Source organism: Ursus maritimus, unplaced genomic scaffold, assembly GCF_017311325.1.
Source record: "Ursus maritimus isolate PB19 unplaced genomic scaffold, ASM1731132v1 scaffold_19, whole genome shotgun sequence".
Taxonomy (NCBI): domain Eukaryota; kingdom Metazoa; phylum Chordata; class Mammalia; order Carnivora; family Ursidae; genus Ursus; species Ursus maritimus.
In genome coordinates, this window is record NW_024424341.1 from 11,301,314 (window position 1) to 11,323,377 (window position 22,064).

General features: G+C 47.0%; 2 protein-coding genes across 6 annotated transcripts in view; one reads left to right on the forward strand and one right to left on the reverse strand.

Moving 5' to 3' along the window:
• Window positions 1-2,029, forward strand: part of RBL2 (RB transcriptional corepressor like 2) — a 50,445-nt gene extending 48,416 nt beyond the window's left edge. Inside the window, exons 22-23 of one of the 2 annotated variants that reach the window (XM_040633304.1) lie at window positions 562-733; window positions 880-2,029. In XM_040633304.1, the coding sequence (XP_040489238.1) occupies window positions 562-732 (171 nt within the window). In that variant the 3' untranslated portion in view covers window position 733; window positions 880-2,029. Of the gene's footprint in view, window positions 1-561 lie in introns of both variants that reach the window. The other variant, XM_040633305.1, reaches the window with a different exon arrangement.
• Window positions 2,030-2,089: 60 nt separating this feature from the next.
• LOC103673792 (AKT interacting protein) lies at window positions 2,090-11,255 on the reverse strand. 4 transcript variants are annotated; one of them, XM_040633308.1, is made up of 10 exons: window positions 11,124-11,255; window positions 8,517-8,630; window positions 7,002-7,207; window positions 5,037-5,101; window positions 4,852-4,952; window positions 4,284-4,372; window positions 4,108-4,206; window positions 3,909-4,016; window positions 3,045-3,105; window positions 2,090-2,879 (listed from the first exon to the last, which is right to left on the reverse strand). In XM_040633308.1, the coding sequence occupies exons 2-10, from the start codon at window positions 8,556-8,558 to the stop codon at window positions 2,772-2,774; spliced, it is 879 nt and encodes a 292-aa protein (XP_040489242.1). In that variant the 5' UTR covers window positions 8,559-8,630; window positions 11,124-11,255; the 3' UTR covers window positions 2,090-2,771. The 4 variants fall into 4 exon arrangements, with proteins under 4 accessions (XP_040489242.1, XP_040489240.1, XP_040489241.1 ...); XM_040633306.1 differs by having other exon boundaries at window positions 2,090-2,882; XM_040633307.1 differs by having other exon boundaries at window positions 2,090-2,882; window positions 11,119-11,253.
• Window positions 11,256-22,064: the final 10,809 nt, after the last annotated feature.

Consider the following 22,064-nt stretch of genomic DNA (forward strand, 5'->3'; position numbering starts at 1 on the left):
TTCTTAATTCTCCCAAGGATGAAAACTAACTAGTACCCTCTAGATTATACCAATAAAATACCTACAATGGACGCTTTACGAATTAAGGGTTACTTGTCCTGTGAAATTCCAGTTGAGAACAACTGCTAAAAAATGAGTGACACGAGACTGCAAAGGGCATAATACTGTGTAAAAATCACACTGGTTTTTTTTTTTTTTTTTTTTAAATGGAGACATAGGGAAGTGACTAAGTACGGCATAGCAAGCGGATGCTCTGTAACTATTGTAAAAAAAAAAAAAAATCACAAATTTGCAAACTTTTATTTTTGGAAAAGTGTACATCAGAATCATCCCTGGAGCTTGTTAAAATAGAAATATTCTGCCCTCCAAACCAGGTAGTCCTCAGCGTTGGCCAGCTGAGACGTGAAATCAGAGGATGTATAATTTAGTAGGTCTTTTCTTTATAAAGATGTTCAAACTCCTGAAGTTAAACTCTTAACTCATTTGAGGTTCTTTGACTTACCTCTGAACTCTGCATATTAGCATTTTAAAGTTTTATATCTATTTTTCCCCCCACTCTAGAGACTGAGGGAAATTAACAGTATGATACGGACAGGAGAAACTCCAACCAAAAAGAGAGGGATTCTTTTGGAAGATGGAAGCGAATCACCCGCAAAAAGAATTTGCCCAGAAAATCATTCTGCCTTACTGCGCCGTCTCCAAGATGTAGCTAATGACCGAGGTTCTCACTGAGGTTAGTCTGTTGTACAGAAACGGTCTTTTCACACTCTGTTCAGCAGCACCATTTAATGCATGCTAGATTATGGGGCTCTTTTCCTAATCTTCCAGTATCTGTAGGATATCTCTACTCATCCCAGCTGCCTTTTTCCTACCACTCAGTGCTTGCCATCAAGGCTGCGTAGAATCCAAACATGGATTTGACGACTCTTCGGCAATGCTTTTGCAAGTGTGACAGGGAACAGAGCGTGCTCAAATACATGGGTAAGAGGTGTCTGTTGACGTGCTCCAGCAGAGGGACTGGATTTCAGTTCATTCCTACCTGTTTTGTGGTCAGCTTCTGGCCCTCATGAAAGGCAAAACAAAAACTTAGGTGTTTGTCCCAAAATGCTTGGTAGGAGTTAGGAGGTTTTTGCATTCCTGAAACAGAACAAGGGAGAGAGCCCAGATTCGGAGCTCCTAGATTATTATCCCAAGTCTCCCGTTCCCTTTGTGTAATTCTTCCCTCTCCCCGTTAGGTGTGGTACAGTGTGGTAAGTGCTGGATTGTTTGGTGTGCAATGTGTGAGTGAACTTGTATAAGAAGTGGCACTTTAGGGCTGTAAAAAGCATGATTTTGTAACCCAGATTTTGCTGTATATTTGCGATGGCACTTTCTACAATGTGAACTTTATGAAGTACAAAACTTCCAGGCTAAACATGCAATATCATCTTTGATGCTTTTGTACTTTTTTTAAACTGTTCAAGCCCCAGTAGCCGCCTTTGGGCATGTGTTTTAAATTCTCCAGGTTTTTTTGTTGTTAATAGGGATCAGTTGGCTAAGTAAAGATTTTAAATCAAGTTGAATTAAGGGAATATGAAAAATTATGACCTCTTCTTTAGGAGGTAGTTATCTGAAAGACACATGTCTATTAAGGTGATAAATTTAAGATATCTTTGGGTGTGTTCCTGGCAGTTTAAAAAATAGATTGGAGAATTTAGGTTTTTATTAGTACATAGTACCATTTATAAAAATTAGAAATGTTATTTAACAGCTACTGAATTATCTATATATACCTTTATTAATCACTATTGTTCCAGCAGTTTTAAAGTTGAACGAATAATCTTATTAGGGAGAAAATTCAATTGTAAATTGAATCAGTATAAACCAAGTTACTGGGTAACTTCATATTGCTCTGAAAGAAATATGGAACTTACACTGTTCAGTTAGAATAGTGGTGCAAAAATATTTATAAAACCTCTCAAGATACTTACTGCTACTGTAATTTTATATGAAAATAAGTGTATTTTTCAATAAAGCATTTATAAGTTAATCTTTGCTTAGTTATATTAAGAAAGGGGCATTTAGTTTCCTGCATAAATGACAAAGAACAATCATTTATTGGTTTATTTTGTCTCTACAAAACACACTAGTCATTCATCATTTAAATATCTGACTTCATTAGAAACCGTTTTAACACTTTCTCCCTCCTGCCATAAAAATACAGTAAGTAATTTGCTTTAAAAAAAAACAAAAACCAGCTATGAACAGGTGTTCTGGTTTCCTCTCCTCACCTAACGTGTACCTCAGTGACTGACAGGAGTCTGTAAATCAGTAAGACAGGAGGCCGAAGACTGAGGCTCAGATGATCTTCCACTTACAAGTGCTAGTCAGCTATGGGACCTGCTCTACCTCTCTCCCCGTCCTAAAATATATACAACTGCAACCATGGATGTCAGAGTCATTAGAGAGTGCCCAACTCTGTCTACTCTATTAGTTTAAATGAATGTGACTTACCTTTAGCAGTAAATTCAGAAAAATACTTAAGCCTCGAAGTCCCCAATAATTTGGAGTACTGAACTAGATAACCACCCTAAAGACACTTCTGACAGAAGTAATGCATTACTTAAAGAGAGGTTTCCAAAACTTGCTGTTAGAACCTAAGCGTACACGGACACACGGATACCAGTCCTCGTTCGCACAGGTTTACTCTCCCGGCAGTCCTTTGCCGTCGGTCGGCTCTGACCAGGCCCGCGTCCGGCAGGAAAGTGCACGGTGCACAGATTCACCAGCGCTTAAGTGGCTACTGTTTTCTCTTCTTTACTGAAAGGCTGTACGGAACCAGGCTTTACCCATGACAGGCCAGCAACATGAACACTTTTATTGTGCTGTTCTTCAGGCTTCTTCTAGGCATAATCAAAAACAGACATTAAAAATAGGACTGATGGAGACGTTGGCACTGTACAGAATCATTTCCCAAAAAGTTACTTGTACATAAGGAGTAGTCTCCAATGAAGACACTTCAGAAAGGAAACAGCGAACGATTTCAAAAATGGTTATGTACTTACCTTCTGAGTCAGCATCTTCTCTCTGGCTTCATCATGTACAGAAGGATTCCATGGAGAAAAGCTTAAGGAAGAGAAAAATATTAAAAAACTGCTTTGGCTTACTAAATTTGCAGAACATCCATTTATTCCCTTAACAAAACTTAACAAGGAACAATCATCAGTTGTCAACATGTAAGTTTTAGATGGGACTCTAGATGATTCCCTCACAGGGTAACTATCTCTTATAGAGCACTTACACATGTCAGCTCATTTCTGCTTCACGACCGTCCCTTGAAGTACTAGTATTCACAGATGAAGAAAGTGTGACAGCCAAAGTCAGTCACTGCCCTGGGTCCCCCAAGTCAGTAAGCGCAGAGGCCAGCTCTTAGCCACTGTACCACGCAACCTGCCAGCAATACACGTTGCCAGAGAGCTACATCACCAACTCCTCAGGTCTCCGCACTCCTTCAGATGCTTCCAAGACTAAATATCATCGCGCTAAAGGAACGCACTATTCCCACTACTCGGTTTCCCTCCTTGCCCCAACGCGGAAGGTCAGTGGGGGATATGGCAGTTTAAGAGGGGCTCCAGCTAAAACTGCCCGCTGAGAAGTGGTGTCTGGACCCTTGAACAGGCACATTACGAGGACCCTTAGGAAATCGAAGTCACTGAATAGCTTGCTATTGGCACAACATGCCAGTCGACATAAAGCTCTCTAAGGGGTACCCAAGAGGTACCAGAAAGCGAGCTGCCAACAAGTTATAAAGGCTGGAGGCTAACAGATGATACACTTTACACTGCCCTTTTAAACACCATTCTAAGGCCACCCGGAGCCCGGCAGCGCGGACGGCAGGGTGCGGCTCCTAGGGCTCACGCGCCACCTACCTGATGGCGTACGGGTCTTCTATTTTAGGTTGGTCAAACAGACGAGCAGTGCACATCTTAACGCTGTCGACCACTTTACTTTTAAAAAGCTGAACATCTTTTTCATACCTGTGTTAAAAGTTTAATTCAAAAAGTTACCAACATGATCTACTTAGCTGCATTTTCAATTTATCTGAAAGGACAAAGCAAAGTAACGTACAGCACGGCAGCCTCTGGGTTTAGGGGGCTTGCTGTGTCAATCTTGTAGAAGACTCTCCTCGCGTACATTAGAACTTGCCAGATGTGATTATGGTTCCGCCTAAAGAGAAACACGGAGGATCACTGAAGCATCCTCCCGCTGACTTAGGTCACCGAAGTAAACGCTGATTTACTGACCTCCACTTTGCAAATGCTCTTTTCACGTCCAGTTCACCTGAGGTGGGCTCGACTAGCGGGTGAAAGACGGGAATATCAAACACCAAGCGCTGTATTTAAAGAGAGACGTGTCCTTTAATGGAAGCAAGGAGCTTATTAGACCCATACAGATAGTTGTAAAGGGAGCTTCAGGACAAGGCAGTCACGGTGTTTTAAGTCAAAGAACTGCCTCAAGAGGGATACGTAACGACCTCTACCATTTTCCTGTAAAATTCAATTTTGCAATCAGCGGGGGAGAAGTCACTCTTCGCTCCTCTGTAGCACAGCGGTTGCCATGCACACAGTGCGGCAGGACCACTTCCAGCCTCCCTCGCACACCCTGAGCAGAGGAACAAGGATGGCAGAGGCCGGTGTGGCAAAAGATGCAACAAGCACAAAAATCCCCTTCACAGAGGACTGCAGAGATAAAACATTTTGGGACACTGAAATCGTAAAATCATGAGCTCAGGAAAAGAACCAAGCAATCTTTCAAGCCCTTTAAGCCCTCCTCGGGTCCAACAAATGGAGCCAGACTGGACTTCTCACTTACTGGGCAGTCACCGTCTGGGTAGTTATCAGGGATGTAAACTGTAAACTTAAACACGCCATCTTGGTACAGTCCATGCCGTATGAATATTACTCCAAACCACACTGTAGGAAAAAATAAAAAACAGTTAAGGCCCAAGTTTGTGTCAGAGGAACCAAATATGCTATAAATGAAGAGCGAATCCTTACTTAATGCAGAGCGGTAAGATGGCTGCACATAGACCCCTGGTAGCTTCTGCTTCACAACCAAGGTACTAAAACAGAAGCAGAATAATGAGAGTGCGGATGTGAAGGACACATGCAGATCAAACCACCCTACATTCACTTCTCGAGAGAAGGACTAGTCCCCCGGGGGCAGCCGACAGCTAACACACAAGCCAAGTCCTCACCATCTCACCTGGTCCAGACTCCTACCCATTTCCCAGCTTACAGATCAAGCTCACAGAGAACAGGAGCCAGGGAGGGCCCCGGACGAAGAAATTCAAGCCAAGCAGGGATACACAAAGAATCAAGTTTTCCTCCCAGAAATCAACTTTCCCGAAACATCACCTTGGAAACCAACCAGTAGGTAATTCTGAACAATGCAACCTGATTTAAGTTCCGGACATTAAATTTTAGGGAAAAGAAAGTGTACAATTTTTGCTTTTGTGACTGTGGACAGATTTCACCCACACACATTCAAAAGCCTCCTGAAGCACATTTTAGGTCATGAGAATAAAGACTCCACAGAACTGCCATCGCTGAGGTGTCGTTTTAAGTGTGAACGCCGGTCCCCGTGGCAGAGGGCTGTGTTTAGATCTGCGGCGTTCTCGGTGAAGGCAGGCAGGGGTGAGGCACCCCCCCATGCTCTCCCTCTAAAGGGACCCCCCACCTCAGGCACCTGAACTCTGTGGGCCCTGCAGCAAGGGAAGCCAGGTGCACTGACAGAGGTGTTTCTGGCTCTTCTGGGACCTTGTCACCGTGAGCCTAAAGCAGTAAGGCTGAGCCCAGACCCAGAACGGCGCTGACCTCGGGCCTTAAAACATGGTAACCTGCCAAACCTGAATTTTCTTGAGAAACAACTCATCGAACCTTAGTGGTCAGTTTTTATTACCTATTTACCAATCACACTTTTTAATCATTAAAGTCGTTCCTCCGTTTTTAAGTCACTAAAATTCAGCAGGTGGACAGCAGCGTGGCTGGCAGACGTTACCGACCGCAGCGAGGCCGCTCTGGGCCCCGCTACAGACAGCAGACGCAGGGCCTCCCCGAGAAGGCCTCCACGACAGAGCCGAAGCAACCACTGCCACCAAATCCCACTCGGCCAGCGGCACCGGGACCTCGGACCCTCTGACCGTTAGAGGGGACGCTGGGGCTGCTGTACTAAGGAACTGAACCCCGACAGAAATTAAGAATTCCGTCTCCACGCGCCGGCACACCCGATGCCGCCTGAGCCCCCGCGGGGGCCGGCGCGGTCGGCGTGACCAGCCCTCTGGGCGGCACTGCTCGCCTCCCGCTACGGACACGTGCGACTTCGGTCCGACTTTCAACACGGAGCCCGAACCTTTGTGACTTCCCTGGAACTGCCTACTTCCGCCTCGCGCGTCACGAGGCAGGGGTCCGGTCCCCTTTGTAACGACAGGCCTCCGCATACGTGAAGGCGGCTGTGATAAGTGCTTCCTGCGGGGTCTCTCCTGAGTCGGCGGTTCCAGTTCCTTCAGTTGTTGGCCCCTAAGGTCTGGCTTCCTGACCTCTGCCTACTGGGACCCTCTCAGCCTGTCAGGACGCCTCTTCCAAGGTGGTCACCACAAGCCTCCAGCTGGGTCTGACCTGAGAAAGAACAGGGACTGCCGTCCCACTGGCCGTCTCTCCACACCCACGTCTTCAGGAGGTGACCTCCTCACCTCATATAAAGGAACCCCAAAATGAAGTTACTCAGTCCCTGACCTGCTTATGCTTAGGTGCTTAGTCCTACTCTCGTTCTTTTGCTCTCTAAACAGCCGTGGAGATGCAAGCCCACACCTGCCTTTCAGTCTTATTTCCCTGATACTGGAGGGGGATGTGTTTGAGCTTTAAGACCGAAGGACACAGCCTTTTACAGAGTGTGCCAGAATAAATTTCATTTTTCACCTTCAAAGATCAGTCAAAATTTAACCGGATAGTCGAAGCACTTACAATTCTGCAAGAAGAGAGTATTCCAGGTAGAAGGGTCCGTAAGAAGCATGTGTGCCATTTGTTGACTGTGCTGCCGGGGCGGGGGATGTAGGCTTAGTTATGGGCAAAGCGTTTTTGGGAATACAAGGCAGTTGTTTCTTTGGAGCAGCACGTGGAGGGCTGGTTATCACGTCCCCTGTTAATGCCTTCTCTTCACCATCAGATCGCTATTCAAGACGAAGTGGTGAGAACATTCGTTAGCATGATTCTTAACTCACGAGAGTACATGGGACGTACTCTTATCCTTGACCTAAAATCTGGAATGACTCTTTCGCAAACGTTCCAGCACTACGGTCAAGATGACTTGAAAGTCCTCTGAGCAGGCAGGCCATTAGAAAGAGAACAAAGCTGAAGGAAGACTGAAGCAACAGGAAAAAATTTTAAAGCTACATCCTATAAAAACAATGCCAGTATTTACAGGATGTACACGAAACAGAAAAAGAAATGGTTTCGTCTCGTGACCCCCAAAAGAGGTCAAGGGGTTACTGAGCAATTAAGACATCTGTACAACAAGAGTCCCTTGGCTCTTAGGTGCTACAGAAGGTCAGGTGCGAGGCAGCTCAAACCAAACAGCAGAGGTGACTGAAACTAGTCACCACCTGGCGTGCGCGCCTCGCTCAGAAACACGGAATGAAGCTGCACTCTCCCTTGTGCTGCTCGGATTCTGATCTTGTCCCTGATGGAGATGATCCACATTTGGACTCTCCCCAGCACAGACTGTCAGCCTGAGTCAAAGACAAAGGTCTACATGAGTCAGGGATGAAATCACCATCTCGTAGGCACTTCCTTGGCTCAAGGACAGCCAAAGGCTGTTTAACTTACCTGCATTAAAAAAATGGATATCGTGTGCATTAGAAAAAAAGATGATTCCTGGGGGAGGTCTTCTAGAGGTGGAATTATGGGTTACACTCATTCTCTTTTTGTCTGCATTTTTTAAGCTTTCCTAAAATGTACTGTTTTTGCAATTTAAAAATAGACATTTTGTTTGGAAAAATTAAACCAGTGCCCTCAAGTCTGAATTTGACCACACTGGACTGGTCTTTCTCAAAGCTTCTCTGACTGCGGAATCTTGCAAATTAGTAAAAAGACTACTACAGTAATGTATCACAAATTTCATCATGTGTAAATATACCCTAAAAATAATCTCACAATTGTGATTACCAGAATGATTTCTATTTGAGATGCCATTTCCGTCTCAGAAACTAATCAGCAAAATCATTACTTCTCAAAAGTAAAACCTCGGGGTGCCTGGCTGGCTCCGTCAGAAGAGCATATGACTTTTGATCTCAGGGTTGTGAGTTTGAGCCCCACGTTGGGTGTAGAAATTACTAAAAAAAATAAATTTAAGAGAAAAATATCTAAATAAGCAAAGCCAGCTAATTTTGTTAAGATTATAGGCAACCTCGGTATGAATGATTTTTGACCTCTACTTTGACTCAAATGGGTTTCCTCGCTACATTTATTAACTATACCTACTTTGCGGACGGAGCTTGCAGACATGCTCCAGAAAGGGTTCATAACGTGGACTCCAAACAAAGAAATTCAGTGGTCTGTGTCATCAAACTCTTCTGTCCTCAGAAGTCACTTTACCTAAAAATGAGATGGGAAAACACAGAAACATACCAACACCAACAGTTAAGATCTCTAAAATAGTTAAGAACTAAATCAGACACTCTAAATAGAAATTCAACACAACGTTATGTAATAGATAGTTACAAAAATTAGGGGGAGAAGGTCTTCAGAAAATTTCCTTCAATACCCTCCTCCCTCTTCTGAATCTAGTTTCTTTCCCACCTTTAAATGCCTACAGGAATCTGTGTAATGAGTCCTTGGCCAGGATTCAGAATATTCAGTGACACAGTTCAGCTTTGGTGCCAGAAATGCAGACGATGTGGCCGGACTACAACAGTTGGTAGTAGCATAACATGTAGGCACTTGATTGTAGGAAAGTCAGGTGCAGTCAGGTGCACTGTACCCACATACACAAAAGGTCGGTCACTGTTCAGAGTTCCGGGAATTAAAGAGCCAAGGGGCTGATTTGTGTCTTAAACGAGTTAAGTGCAGAATTATTCTCCCTAGCAAAACCAGCAGCCAAAGACCTAACAGAGAGAAGGCAGAGCAGGTAAGATAGAGAGGGATAACTGGGTCCTGGCAGGATCATCCCTGAGAAATGGTCTTTTTCTCTGCTTAATGTGTGGAAACTACAGGATTAGACGCTGAAGGAATGGCCAAGCAGCACATACGAATGCAACAGAGGAGTGCAGAGACATTTCACAAACAGATCTCCCAGCAGAGCTTCAAGTAGTGGACAAGAAAGTATGCCTCAAAGGTCACAAAGTCAGTGGGTCATTTACTAAAAATACAGAGGAAGAGGGAGAGGAAAAGCAGCAAGCCAAGCTGTAAGAAGAACTTCTCCACTCTGGTGATTTTCCCCAGGCTCAGTTAGGTGTAAAGCAGAGCTCCTTCTCTGATTTCTTACCCGCACCAATCCAAAAGGCTGAAGGTTAAAAAAAGGTCAAAACTTAGACTGTTGCTAATTCTACTAAATTCCTAAGAAGCAAATCATTAGAGCAAACTGTACCAAACGTCCCTGACAGCAAAAATGTGTTTTATGACAAGCCTATGACAGGTGGGTACCAACTCTCCCATACCTCGCCGGTGCCAATTACTGATGCTTTCCTTTCCACGGCATAATGCCACCCAGTAATTAAGTCAAAGGAATGAGGCTCCTGGTTCTTCCACTAACCTGTTGACTTACACCCAATAAACAGCAACTTATTGCTGAGAGCTCTCCACAAATCTGCCTTTAAAGGTGACTAGGGCACAGAGGAGAATGGTTGGGACATCAAAAATGTGTGCGGGCATGTTCACGTATGGCCCAAATGAAAACACTGGTTTTCAGATCCAGAGTAAAGTACATCACCCTGCTGTCATCTAGGACACATCTGACTTAACAGAGGATCCCCTCCCCTTGGGACACAGTGCTCACCACCATGTAAATTTATTCATTCACCTGTATGGTCCCTTTCAAGTCTAACATGTAATGATTGTATGATTTTGCTTTTAAGAATCCAAACTTGCCCCCGGTTCCTGTTACCTTTAAGCAGGAGGTAGTTTCTACTGCTGCCTGTGTTTCCAGTAGCAACAGAATCACCTGAAGAAACTAGCACGCTTTTAGAGAATAACTACACGCTTTATTAGAAGTCTAGTCTGCCCAGACAGGGTTCAGCATTTTCCAAAAGGAGTGACATAGGTGGAAGGAAGCCCTAGGACACAATTTGAGAATTTCTGCTGGTTCAGCCATACAAACCGAACAGGACGGTCTTCCTTTACGTCACGCAGCTGAGAAATGAGTGCCTTGGACCTGTACAAATGATCTGAACATGGCTTGAGCCAAAACTTAGAAAAAGGGTGCTGCTTTCCTACATGCCACAGTCCCTAAATAGGCACTAACTTAATACATCACCCCAAACAGCCTTAAATTCCACGTTAAGAGGAGACGGAGTAGGCACTGAGAAAGGACGAAAAACAGCCTCGGCCCTGGCCCGGCTCGCTGCGGACAGCCGGGACCGGCACCCTCGCCCGGGGCGGAAATCCATCTCCACACACGCACGGAATCCGGACAAACCTGTCTCGAGCTGATGCAAGGCAGGGGCCATGTCCCAGCTTCGCAGCTAGCTCGAGGCCGGCCCCGGGCCCACGAGACCCTCCAGTGGGGAGCTGAGGGCCTCCAGGGCTCGAGGACGTCCCCCCCGCCCCAACCCAGGCACAGGACGGAGGCGGGGAGGGCGGGCCGCAGACGGGGCAAGCCGGTCGGGCCCGCCTCCCTCCCTCAGGCCGCCGGGCCCAGCACCCGGACAGCCCCCAGCGCCGGCCCAGGGCCCGCAACCGCCGGCGCAGCAGGTGCCTGCAAACGCGGACAGGTGCCCGGCCCCGCCCCCGTGTCCCAGTGCGGCCGCCGTCGCTACGGAGTCGAGAGCGCCGGGTAGGGCAGACAAATGCTGGCCGAGAATGTTAGCGGCCCGCCTTTAAAGACTCCACGGCCCTCCCGTCCCTCCCAGACCGCCCAGCAGCGCACCTCACCTCGGCGTTTTCAACGCAGTGCTCCCGGCTGCTGAGCGCCGTCGCGGCCCCACAGCATCTCTGGCCGCAGCGCCAGCCCGGCCCCTGCTTGCTCCCCGCCCCGCCCTGCTCTTGGTGTCGGGCCCCGCCCTCTGCCCCACGCCCCTGGGCCAGGAGGCTTCCGCCCAGCCTCCCGGCTCCAAGTGGCTCCCATACCTGTCCGTCAAGTACGTTCTTCCGGGGGCGTTGGGACGACCGCGCTCCACACTGCCAATCAAATCGGCTCCGCTAGGGTGGGGCAGCACTTGACCCTCCCCTTACGTAACAGCGCCCAAAGTAAACTGTCAGTCACGGAAGTCTCGCCCCGGGGGAGGGACGGGGAGGAAACAAACTAGCACCTGTATGTAATTGATTACGACATCCGTCAGTCATCATAGAGGCCCGCCCACAGGTTGGTGCGTGGCCACTGCAGCCATTTAGGGAGGCTGTGATTGCGGATTTTCCGAGCCCAGGCTGGGGCAGGGCCAGGGCCAGGGCGGGGCTGGTTTCCCTGAGAGCGAGACTGGCGGGCAGGCTCGGCCGGCGGTGGGAGCACCCCCAGCTTCGGGGGCGGCGGGGGGCGGCCGCCGGGAGCCCTGAGACCCCTTTGTCGGGCCCCCTCTGCCCGGAGGGGAGGGGCTGGGGTGACCGTCAGGTCGAAGGAACCTACTAGAACGTTTTATGTAACGTTGAGAAACACGGTGTTCCCCTTCACAGATTGGAGGAGCGCATGGTGGGAGCTCAACCCTGTCAACGCTTGGCGGTAGCGCTGCCAGAGGAGCTTTAAACAATGTACCAATCAGACTGAACCTACAGAATCCGAATCCAGGGGGTGGTGAGCAGCAGGGATTTACATCTGTCACAAGTTCCTCTGGTGATTCTGGTCCACACTGAAGCTTGGGGACCTCTTCCATGGCAACATGGTGTTCTGGTCCCCTGACTCTGTCTTTTCACCCCACAAACCCTCACTTTGATCCAGAACACCATCACCATTTCTAACCCTTTACTGCTCAAAAGTTTCCCAGGGAAGCCAGTTTGGGCTGCAAAAAAAATTCTGAACTCAGCCCGCCTTCCAAGGCACACCCCATGCTGGCCTCCTTCCCATGGTCCCCTCTCATTTCCCACGTCTGTCTCCAGCCCCATTCTGTGATGGCTGCCCTTGGCTTTCGCTCCGCCACACCTTTCCTTACGATGGTGCCTTCTCCCAGGATGCCCTTCCAATCTGCACCTGACTCGGTATCTTACACTCCTCAGAAGAGGAGAAGTATTCTCTGATCAGGTTGTTCCATTTTGGATTGCCTTTGAAATCCCGGTAAAATGACTTTCTTGAATGGCAGGCAGCCAGACTCTCCTCTTGCTAATCCCCAGGGCTGGTTCCGAAATCCAACTTCCTCCCCTAGCTGAAAACACTCCTGAGCTACTTCCTTTTGTCCAGGCTGAATACACTTAAGAATGATGTCATGCCCTTAATACTAGTTTCAGTCAATATGAAGAGGAAGGCAAGCAGGAAATCCTTTCCTCTGGCTACAGGTGGTCTCTCCTGGCACCTCTCTGGTCCAGCCCCTCCATACCTTGGTTGCAGGCTCATCATGAGGGTAATGCGAGCTCATTCCTTCTCCCAGGCTTCACTCAGGACTCACGTATGTTACTACAACCCAGACTTCTCCTCTAAGCTTCAGCTGCTCAAGTCCAACTGCCCACGACTGCACTGGATGCCTCAGACACACATCCTAACCCAAGGTTACAATCCTTGCGGTGGCACCTGCCAGAAAACGCAGCTCAAACTGGCTTACATAGCAAGGGGATTTATCTCACAAGGTAGGGCAGGCATCTGCCCCAGGCTTTGGACACAGGCACACCAAATGTCACAATGCTTAGCAAAATGAAAGGATCCTTTTCTTCCAATGGTCTTTTCCAAAGAGCAAGAATACCTATCCAGAAGCTGTCCGGAAGAATGCCCAAGTTCCAGTGACCCAAGATGAGTCACTGGGTCTCTGTCCACAACTAAACCAATGAAGGGCAAGTGGAATGAGGCTGCCGAGATGGGCTAGGGCCAATCAAGATTTACCCTGGATCCCTGGACTTTAGGCAGGGCAGTGACATAATCAGATTTGTATTTTTTTTTTAAAGATTTTATTTATTTACTTGAGAGACAGCCAGAGAGAAAGGGAACACAAGCAGGGGGAGTGGGAGAGGAAGAAGCAGGCTCCCAGCGGAGGAGCCTGATGTGGGGCTCCATCCCAGGACTCTGGGATCACGTCCTGAGCCGAAGGCAGACGCTTAATGACTGAGCCACCCGGGTGCCCGCAGATTTGTGTTTTGAAAAGGCCACAGAGTAGGAGAGCCTTTGAGAAACCATCGCAGTCACCGAGCAAGAGACAGCTGCACGAAGGTAATGGTGGAGAAGAAGTGGATGCGTTGCAGAGATATTTAAGAGGTGGAGTGGACAGGACTGGGCCATAGATAAGACATGGGGGTAGGGGCACGAAGACCAAGGGGATATCATGGATGACGCCTAGATTTTTGGGCCTGAGCGACTCAGTGGTAGGTGAGAACGTTCACCAAGATGGGCGACGGTAAGCCATGCTGTTTAAGGGAGGGTGGGAAAGGGGAGAGTTCTGTTTCCGATAGATAATGATAGGGGGGTTTCTTGGACTACTGTTGCTTGTGTACCTGATATCCATGTCCCTCTTCTTCATTGCTGACTGGGCCTCAGTGTTCGTTGAGGAGTCCAACCCTTGAGTGGTTTCCCATAGCTCTTAGAATGCAGACCAGTATCTGTCCAGCCCCATCTGCCCCAGGCTGCAGTCCCTTGCATTCTTTTAATTCCTCTGAGGTGCGATGCTCTCCCACCCTACCCCACCTCAAGGTGGGGCCTTTGAACTGGTTGTACCCTTTGCCTGGAAGCTTCTTTTTTCTCCCTACACAGATCTCAGCTGAAACACCAATTCCTCAGGGCAATTTTCCATTTTGTGGGGAGAGGACTTATTAGTGTGTCTCCCACACTACACGGTAAGCTCCACGACGCCGGGACCATGTGTTTCTCCCTTCGTGGTCTCCTCAACAGCCAGTCCAATGCCTGGATGTAGTGGGTATGCAAGAAGTATTTCACAAACAAATTACAGAAGCAACTAAAGTAAATTTAAAACCTGTGCGCCCCTGGCTCGGCAGCAAGAAAGTCACTCATTACGAAAACAAGCATGATGGACTCCAAGGGGTGCAGCAGCCTCCAGGCACCATTTCTTTAAGACCGAACCAGGTACTCCTCAACATGGTGCTGGGAACACGGGACGGCTACGTGCAAAAGAATGAAACTGGACCACTTTCTCACACCACACACAAAAATAAACTCAAAATGGATTAAAGATCTAAATGTGAGACCCGAAACCATAAAAATTCTAGAAGAGCGCACAGGCGGTCATTTCTCCGACAACCACCGTAGCAACATTTTTCTAGCTGTCTCCCCAGACAAGTGAAACAAAAGCAAAAATCAACTATTGGGATGACCTCAAAATAAAAAGCTTCTGCACAGCAAAGGAAACAACAAAACCGAAAGGCAACTTAGAGAATGGGAGAAGACATCTGCAAATGACATAGCCAATAGCAAACTTCTAAAACTCAACACCCAAAAGCAAACAATCCAATTTAAAAATGGGCAGAGGACATGAACAGACATTTCTCCAAAGACGACATCCAGGTGGCCAACAGACACATGGAAAGATTCTCAACATCACTCGTCATCAGGGAAACGCAAATCAACCACAACGAGATACCACCTCACAGCTGTCAGAACGGCTAAAATCAACAACACAAGAAACCGCCAATGTTGACAAGGATGGGGGGGGGGGGGCCCTCTTGCACTGTTGGTGGGAATGCAAACTGGTGCAGCCACGGTGGAAAACAGTATGGAGGTTCCTCAAAAAATTAAAATAGAACTACCCTACAATCCCAGTAATCGCACTACTGGGTATTTCCCCCAAAATACAAAAACACCAATTCAAAGGGATACACACACCCCTATGTTTATAGCAGCGTTATTTACAATAGCCGAATTACGGACGTAGCCCAAGTGTCCATCGGTAGGTGAATGGATGAAGATGGGGGTGGTGTTTGTGTATTTTATTTATTATTTATTTAATGGAATATTGCTCAGCCATCAAAGTGAAATCTTGCCATTTGCAACAACATGGATGGAGCTAGAGAGTATAATGCTAAGTGAAATCAGTCAGAGAAGGACAAATACCATAGGATCTCATGCATATATGGAATTTAAGAAACAAAGAAGCAAAAGAGGGGCACCTGGGTGGCACAGCGGTTAAGCGTCTGCCTTCGGCTCAGGGCGTGATCCCGGCGTTGTGGGATCGAGCCCCACATCAGGTTCCTCCGCTGGGAGCCTGCTTCTTCCTCTCCCACTCCCCCTGCTTGTGTTCCCTCTCTCGCTGGCTGTCTCTATCTCTGTCGAATAAATAAAATCTTTAAAAAAAAAAAAAAAGAAGCAAAAGAAAAAATAAAGAGACAAACCAAGAATCAGTCTCTTAACTAGAGGAAGCAAACTGATGGTTACCAGAGCGGGGGTATATTGGGGGGGGGTGGTTCTGGGTGAAATAGGGGATAGGGAGTAAAGACTGCATTTATCATAATGAAAAAAAGTAAAAGTCTTAGTAGCCACATCTGTTAGCACTTTAGAATAATGTTTTTTCTTATCTGCATTATAAAGCTTTGGTCTAGTACCTTTTTATTTATGTGTAAACCAAGGAAACATGAAAACAAAACAAAAAAGTAAAATCTATAAAGTACTGAGGAAAAAACCCAACTACTCTAAACCTTACCTACAGAACATTTTCAATCACTCCATTATTCTAAATTTTCAGAGCATATCTGGCATTGGTGTCAAAACAGGTCAAAAAAGTCTGTCAGACTTGTTTTAAAAAACAGATTTCATTTATTAACTTGACAGAGAGCATAAGCAGGGGGAACAGGAGAGAGAGAAGCAGGCTCCCTGCTGAACAGGGAGCCCAATGTGGGGCTCGATCCCAGGACCCTGGGATCAGGACCTGAGCCGAAGGCAGACGCTTAACTGACCGAGCCCCCCAGGCGCCCCTTGCTGTTGGACTAATAGACATGTGGGCTCTGCGAGCACTCGGGGCTCCCACTCACGTTCTAATCAGCAAAATATTCAGTGAATCCATTCTTCCCTTGGCCCCTGGGAAATTAATTGAACAAAGCTTTTAGGTCACTGATTTACTACTAAAGGAAGACCTTAACAGAAGGAGGGGGTCAAAGGATGAAGTTTAGCTGAAATGTGTATCTGTTTCATACACACGCACACACGAGCCAAGGTCTTTAGTTCAAGCCATTTGTCCCTGAATCCTTCTCTGAAAAGCGGGTTCCTGTTTCGTGCGGTACGTGTATCACTGACTACACGTATTCTAGGGGAGAGGATTCCATAGCTATACATTTATTTTCATAGGTCAGAAAAAACATCATTAACACATCAAAACTATGATTTTATGGACAGTAACGTTTAGTACGAGGCCACAGTAGGCTTCTTCTTTTTAAGTGAATGGATTCAAGGGAGGCTAATAATCCTATAATTAATGATCCTTAGATATGGCAGAAGTCATGAATTTTTGCCAATTATTGAAGCTTGAGAACCACTGCTATGGAGGGATGATGTGGCTTTTGTCCTTTCTGCACGTTCACGGACCATCCCATTCTTGCTGTCACATCTCAAACATGCTTGTGGCTTAGGGCTTGCATCGTATCTTGTTCCCCTGCCCCAGTCCCCACAACTCTCTTCCCCATAAGCTGCTGAGCGGCTGGATGGACAGATGGGTGGATGATGGGTAAGTGCATGAAGGGGTGAATTTTACAGACAGACTACAACATATTAAAAATCAAAACTGGAGTAGCTCGTGGACCTGCGAATATTTATGCTTTAAGGAAAAGCAAGCAATCTACAACACTGCAGCTCACAGAGGGCTGGAAAAGAATAGATTTCCTTTTGTAATCAAACAGCGTTGTGAACATACAGAACTCTGCAAATCACGACCCACGCTCTTAGCTTGCTGCCAAGTCTACCACCAGCCACAAGAGCAATCTTCTCTTTGATTGGCGTTATCTTTGCAAAACCACGTCACTCTGGTTGCAAAGCATTGGGAAAGAGGATAAAGGCTTAACTTTAGTTTAGCTGGAGTGGCAGATTCAGACAAAAAAGAGGAGAGAGAGAAAGCAATATTCATCCACTGCGAAATAATTCAGGGTCTGCTGTGGGCAGGGCACTGTTCCGATCAAGACCCCTTCGTTTCTTACTATCAGTGAATAGTGGGTCATGAAGGACACCTTAGGGGTCTCAGTGATTTTGAGAGTCTGCCACCCAAGGGAAATGACACCATCACATCTTCCAGCTTCTTATTATGAAAACTGTTAGTCCTACAGAAACATAGATCTTATGGCCGTCCTTATACTCACCGCCTCGAGTCAACAACGGTTAATGCTTTTGCTGTATTTCTTTTCCCTAACTTTTTTCCCCCCTCAAATCGTTTATAAGTAAGTTGCAATCATCGTGACCTTCACTCCTAACTACTTCAGCATGTCTGTCCTAAGAGCAGGACATTTCCCTACAGAACTATAGTGCCTCAGTCACTCTGGAGAACATTCTCCACATCCCTTGTCTCCATGGAGGCCACACCTACTCCAATCACCCTAGTTGCCGCACGTCAGGGGGGAAAAGCTTTTCTAGTTTGTATTTTGCTAAGCCAGGATCCAGTCAAGATTCGCTCATTACACTGGGTCTCTTCAGTCATATATTCTAGAAGCCTGCCATAACACGGACTATCTGAACAGACCAGGGGGTTTCACATTCTGGATTTCTTGTAAACCGTTAAGTCTGGAGACTTGATTAGATTCACCATTTCTGGCCGAGTATTTCCTGAGCGAGAAGCTTCTATGATGCCACCAACTACTGATTTAGGAGAATTGCGTCCTAGCGATTACGCACGAAATACACTCTGTGCTAACACAAGTTACTTGAGTACCAGGTACTGTCAAGAGTAGTCAATTCCGAAGTTTCCTGTTGGGTATTTTGGCCATTCCTACTTACTGCTCTGAAGGCTGACTTACTGCCGGTGACTCTGTTCTCACAAATACCGATGAGTCTGGAAATCAGACTCATTCTTACCGCCACTGGCTGGGTACCTGGCGAAGTTGAATCCATGTGAAGAAGAAACAACGTGGTTCAGAAGACACCCGGCGGTGAGCGGTCTGTGCTAGTAGAGGTCAGGGAGGGCAAGCAGGGGGGTCCTAAGGAGGGACGTTTCTGGATTTCCCACGTCAACATTTGCTGCATCCTCCCTGGAGCCGGACTCAGGCCCCAGGGCCCCGCTCACTGGTCCACTGTAAACTTTTCTCTCTCGTTCTGTGATGTGACAAGGTCCCAAATACTCCTTAATGTGTGGAGAAGTGAAAACAGAGGCTGAAGAATAGGAAAGCCAGGTACACCGCTGCTGTCTCCAGGGGTGTGACTCCACGCGGATCAGACCGCAGAGGCAGGGACTGTGTGCCCCAATGGGTTCGTAGCAAGGTATTTTTATTTTCCCCAGTGACAGGCAGCAGTTCCTCCTGACGCCGTATACATGGCCCTTCCCTTTCAACGGCCGCTAAAAAGCAAACCACCCGCTGCTCTAACTTGGCTCTAAGACTGGGAAAGGCGCTGGGTGAGTTTCACTAACCCGTGGGGAGGGGCCTTCACGCCTCCTCGTGGATGGTCGAGTGCCCTCTGGTGGGCAGCAGCAAGAGTGCAGGCAGCAAAGCCGAATTCATTTACCAGTTTCTCCGAGAAATTAGAAGTACATTCAAAACACACCCATTTCTTTAAAAAAAAAAAAAAAAAAAAATCCTGCATCTACATTTGCATTCCTGAAAAAAAATCATACCTAAAAGTTTTCTATTTCCCTCAAAGTACTTACTAGTCTCAGGGGAGCATCCCCACCAGGGGCTCAAGTACACAGAGAAGAGGGACTGATTCAGAATGGATTACTGACCTTTCATCTAAGACACCTTAAATATCCTGTGTCATCTCAGAAACCATTCCTTCGGGCTGCCCCACCTAAGCACATTCATGCCGCCTGCCCCCAGAGCCTCTCCTTTGGCAGGCTCACGGAGATTGGCTTTACCCCTCCGCACCCCCGTTCCTCCCTCCATCAGAACCCGAACGTGGAATCCTCATTCCCTAAAGCAGAAGGGTCTGGCCACAACTCAACCCTTCTGCACCGACTTAGGGCTCAAAGCCTTAAAGAGGAGAAGCACTAACGGTGATTTCTGGCATGGGTGGGAGCACAGGGCTGAAGTCTGTCCTCCAGGGATGGTCTGGGGAGTGAGGGGACAGGGATGGGATCAGGAGGGGTTGAGGGCTGGGAGCAGGAAGACAGTCACTGCGGTCCCCTCCCCAAGGCTCCACACTCACCCAGTGCCACTGCCCAGGAAGTGGCCAACCCCGAACATGCCCATGTGATGAAAGACAGGTTGGTAAACTGGGGTATGGGTTAGTGTTCAGGCCCGTGGCCCGAGGGAGGTGCACCCTCCTACTGACCCGAGTTACGCAAGAGTTAGGCCATTACCCGAGGGTCATATGATCCAGCTTCATGGGACAAATATTTACTTTAATCCTTGCTCCAGTCAGAGTTGCACCAGGCTGGTGGGATCTGCAGGCTCCTTCCAGAAGGCAGATTAGCCCCAGATGACAAGCCCTCTAGGGTTAGCTGGGAAATTCTAACCACTGAGAAGGTTTGGGAGAAGACCTGGAGCCCCCGACCACCACCCGTCTGTATCTTTGCAATCAGCATCCCAGTATCCCTGTTGACTGGGATCTTTCTACCTGAAATCGCACAGCATGGGGTGCAGTGGCCCTGTCTGCCACCAGCTGGAGGGTCCTGCTCTTTCTCTTCCCTCCTGTAATAGCCACAGGCGCTTAACACAGCTCCTTGTGCCCCGTGCAGCTCCCCAGAAGCAGAAACGTAGCTGATTAGAGGGTGTGTCGCTATTGCTTCCTGGCCAGAAATCTCAGCAGTAAAATTCAAGGTCACACTCATGGAGACAAAGGAGAGGAAGGAGAGCAAGGGACTATTCCGCGCAAAAGACAATTCCTAATTCATCTGTATGCCTCTCCTGCTAGGACCTTGGTCCGATCCACCATGACCTCTGACATCTCACCCGGATGACAGCATCAGCCCCCCTCACTAGGCTCTGGCTTCCTCCACTTCCTCACAGTCTGTTCTCAACATGGAAGGTAGAGCACATTAAGCCTCAGGTCAGGCCATGTCACTCTCTGCTCAACCCCTCCAATGGTTTCCCATCTCCCAGACTAACGGCCTAGGAGATCCCAGGTAATCTAGCCACTGCCACCCACTCACCTGTCCCCAGCTCCCTGACTTCCTCCCCTAAAAACAATTCCCCTTCTCACTCCATTCCAGCCTCGATAGACTCCACTGTTCCTGGAATAGGCCAGGCACGTGCCTGCCTCAGGGCCTTTGCACTTGCTAGTCTCGATACTTAGATGGCTCTGCCCCCAGATATCCATGCAGTTCACTCTTACTACTCCAGGTTTTTTTTTCCCCTAATCAAGAACATGGTGTTTATTACATTGTGGTTTTCATGTTGATACAGGGAAAGGTGATAGGACTAGTTATTTTGTTCTTAAATGGTATCAAGAGCTGTGCTGAAATCTGCCCAATCTCTGTTGATACCAAATACTACACTTACCAAAACAATTGCCAAAACACAATTATTTTTGTAATACAGTATTTCAGCTTAAAAGGACAAAATGCTTAGTCAAGACATAATTGTAACTGAATTTTTTCCAGTGTAGGATTTCCTTATATTGGGGAACTAGAAACTTGCATAGCAATAGCGAAGTTTCCATGAACACATATGCAAGGGTAGTTCTGATTTTTTTTTTTAACGTCATATAGTTTCCTTTTCAAAAACCGATTTTACTGAGGTGTGATTGACATACAAAAAGCTGTATGTGGTTCATGTATACAACTTGATGAGTTTGAGATAAGTATTCACCTATGAAACCATCACCAGAATCTAGCCTATAAACCAATCCCTCAACTCCAGAAGTTTCTGCCCACTCTTTTTTTTTTTTAAACAAAAAAATTTGACATCTACCCTCTTAGCAAATTTTTAAGTACACAAATTTTATACTTTAAACTAAATTGTATTGTTAATTACGGGCAGCTGGCTATTCAGCATTTCTCCAGGATTTAATCATCTTGCGTAGTGGACACTTTGTAGCCTTTGACAACACCTCCCTGTTTGCCCCTCCCCTAGCCCCGCTAACCACCATGGCACTCTGGGCTTCTGGAAGTTTGGCTATTTCAGATTTCTAATACATGTGGTATCACGTAGTAGGTGTTCTTCGATGTCTGGCTTATATCACTTGTCTTCTAGATTTATCCATGTGGTCTCAAATGGCAAGATTTCCTTTTTTATGGCCAAAAAATAATAAATACCGCATTTTCTTCATCCATTTATCCACCAGTTGGCCTTTAGGTTCTTTTTAGGTGTTGGCTATTGTGAATAATACTGCAATGAGCGTGGGAGTGCAGACAGCTCTTCAAGATCCTGAGTTTAGGGGTGCCTGGGTGGCTCAGTCAAAGCATCCGGCTCTTGATTCTGGCTCAGGTCATGATCTCAAGGTGGTGGGGGGATTGAGCCCCGCTTCGGGCTCTGTGCTCAGCATGGAGTCTGTTTGTCCCTCTCTCTCTCTGCTCCTCCCTCTGCTCATGCTCTCTAAAATAAATAAAGTCTTAAAAAAAAAAGAACCAGATTTTTTAAATAATTTTTTATTATGTTATGTTAGTCACCATACAGTACATCCCTGGTTTTTGATGTAAAGTTCAATGATTCGTTACTTGCGTA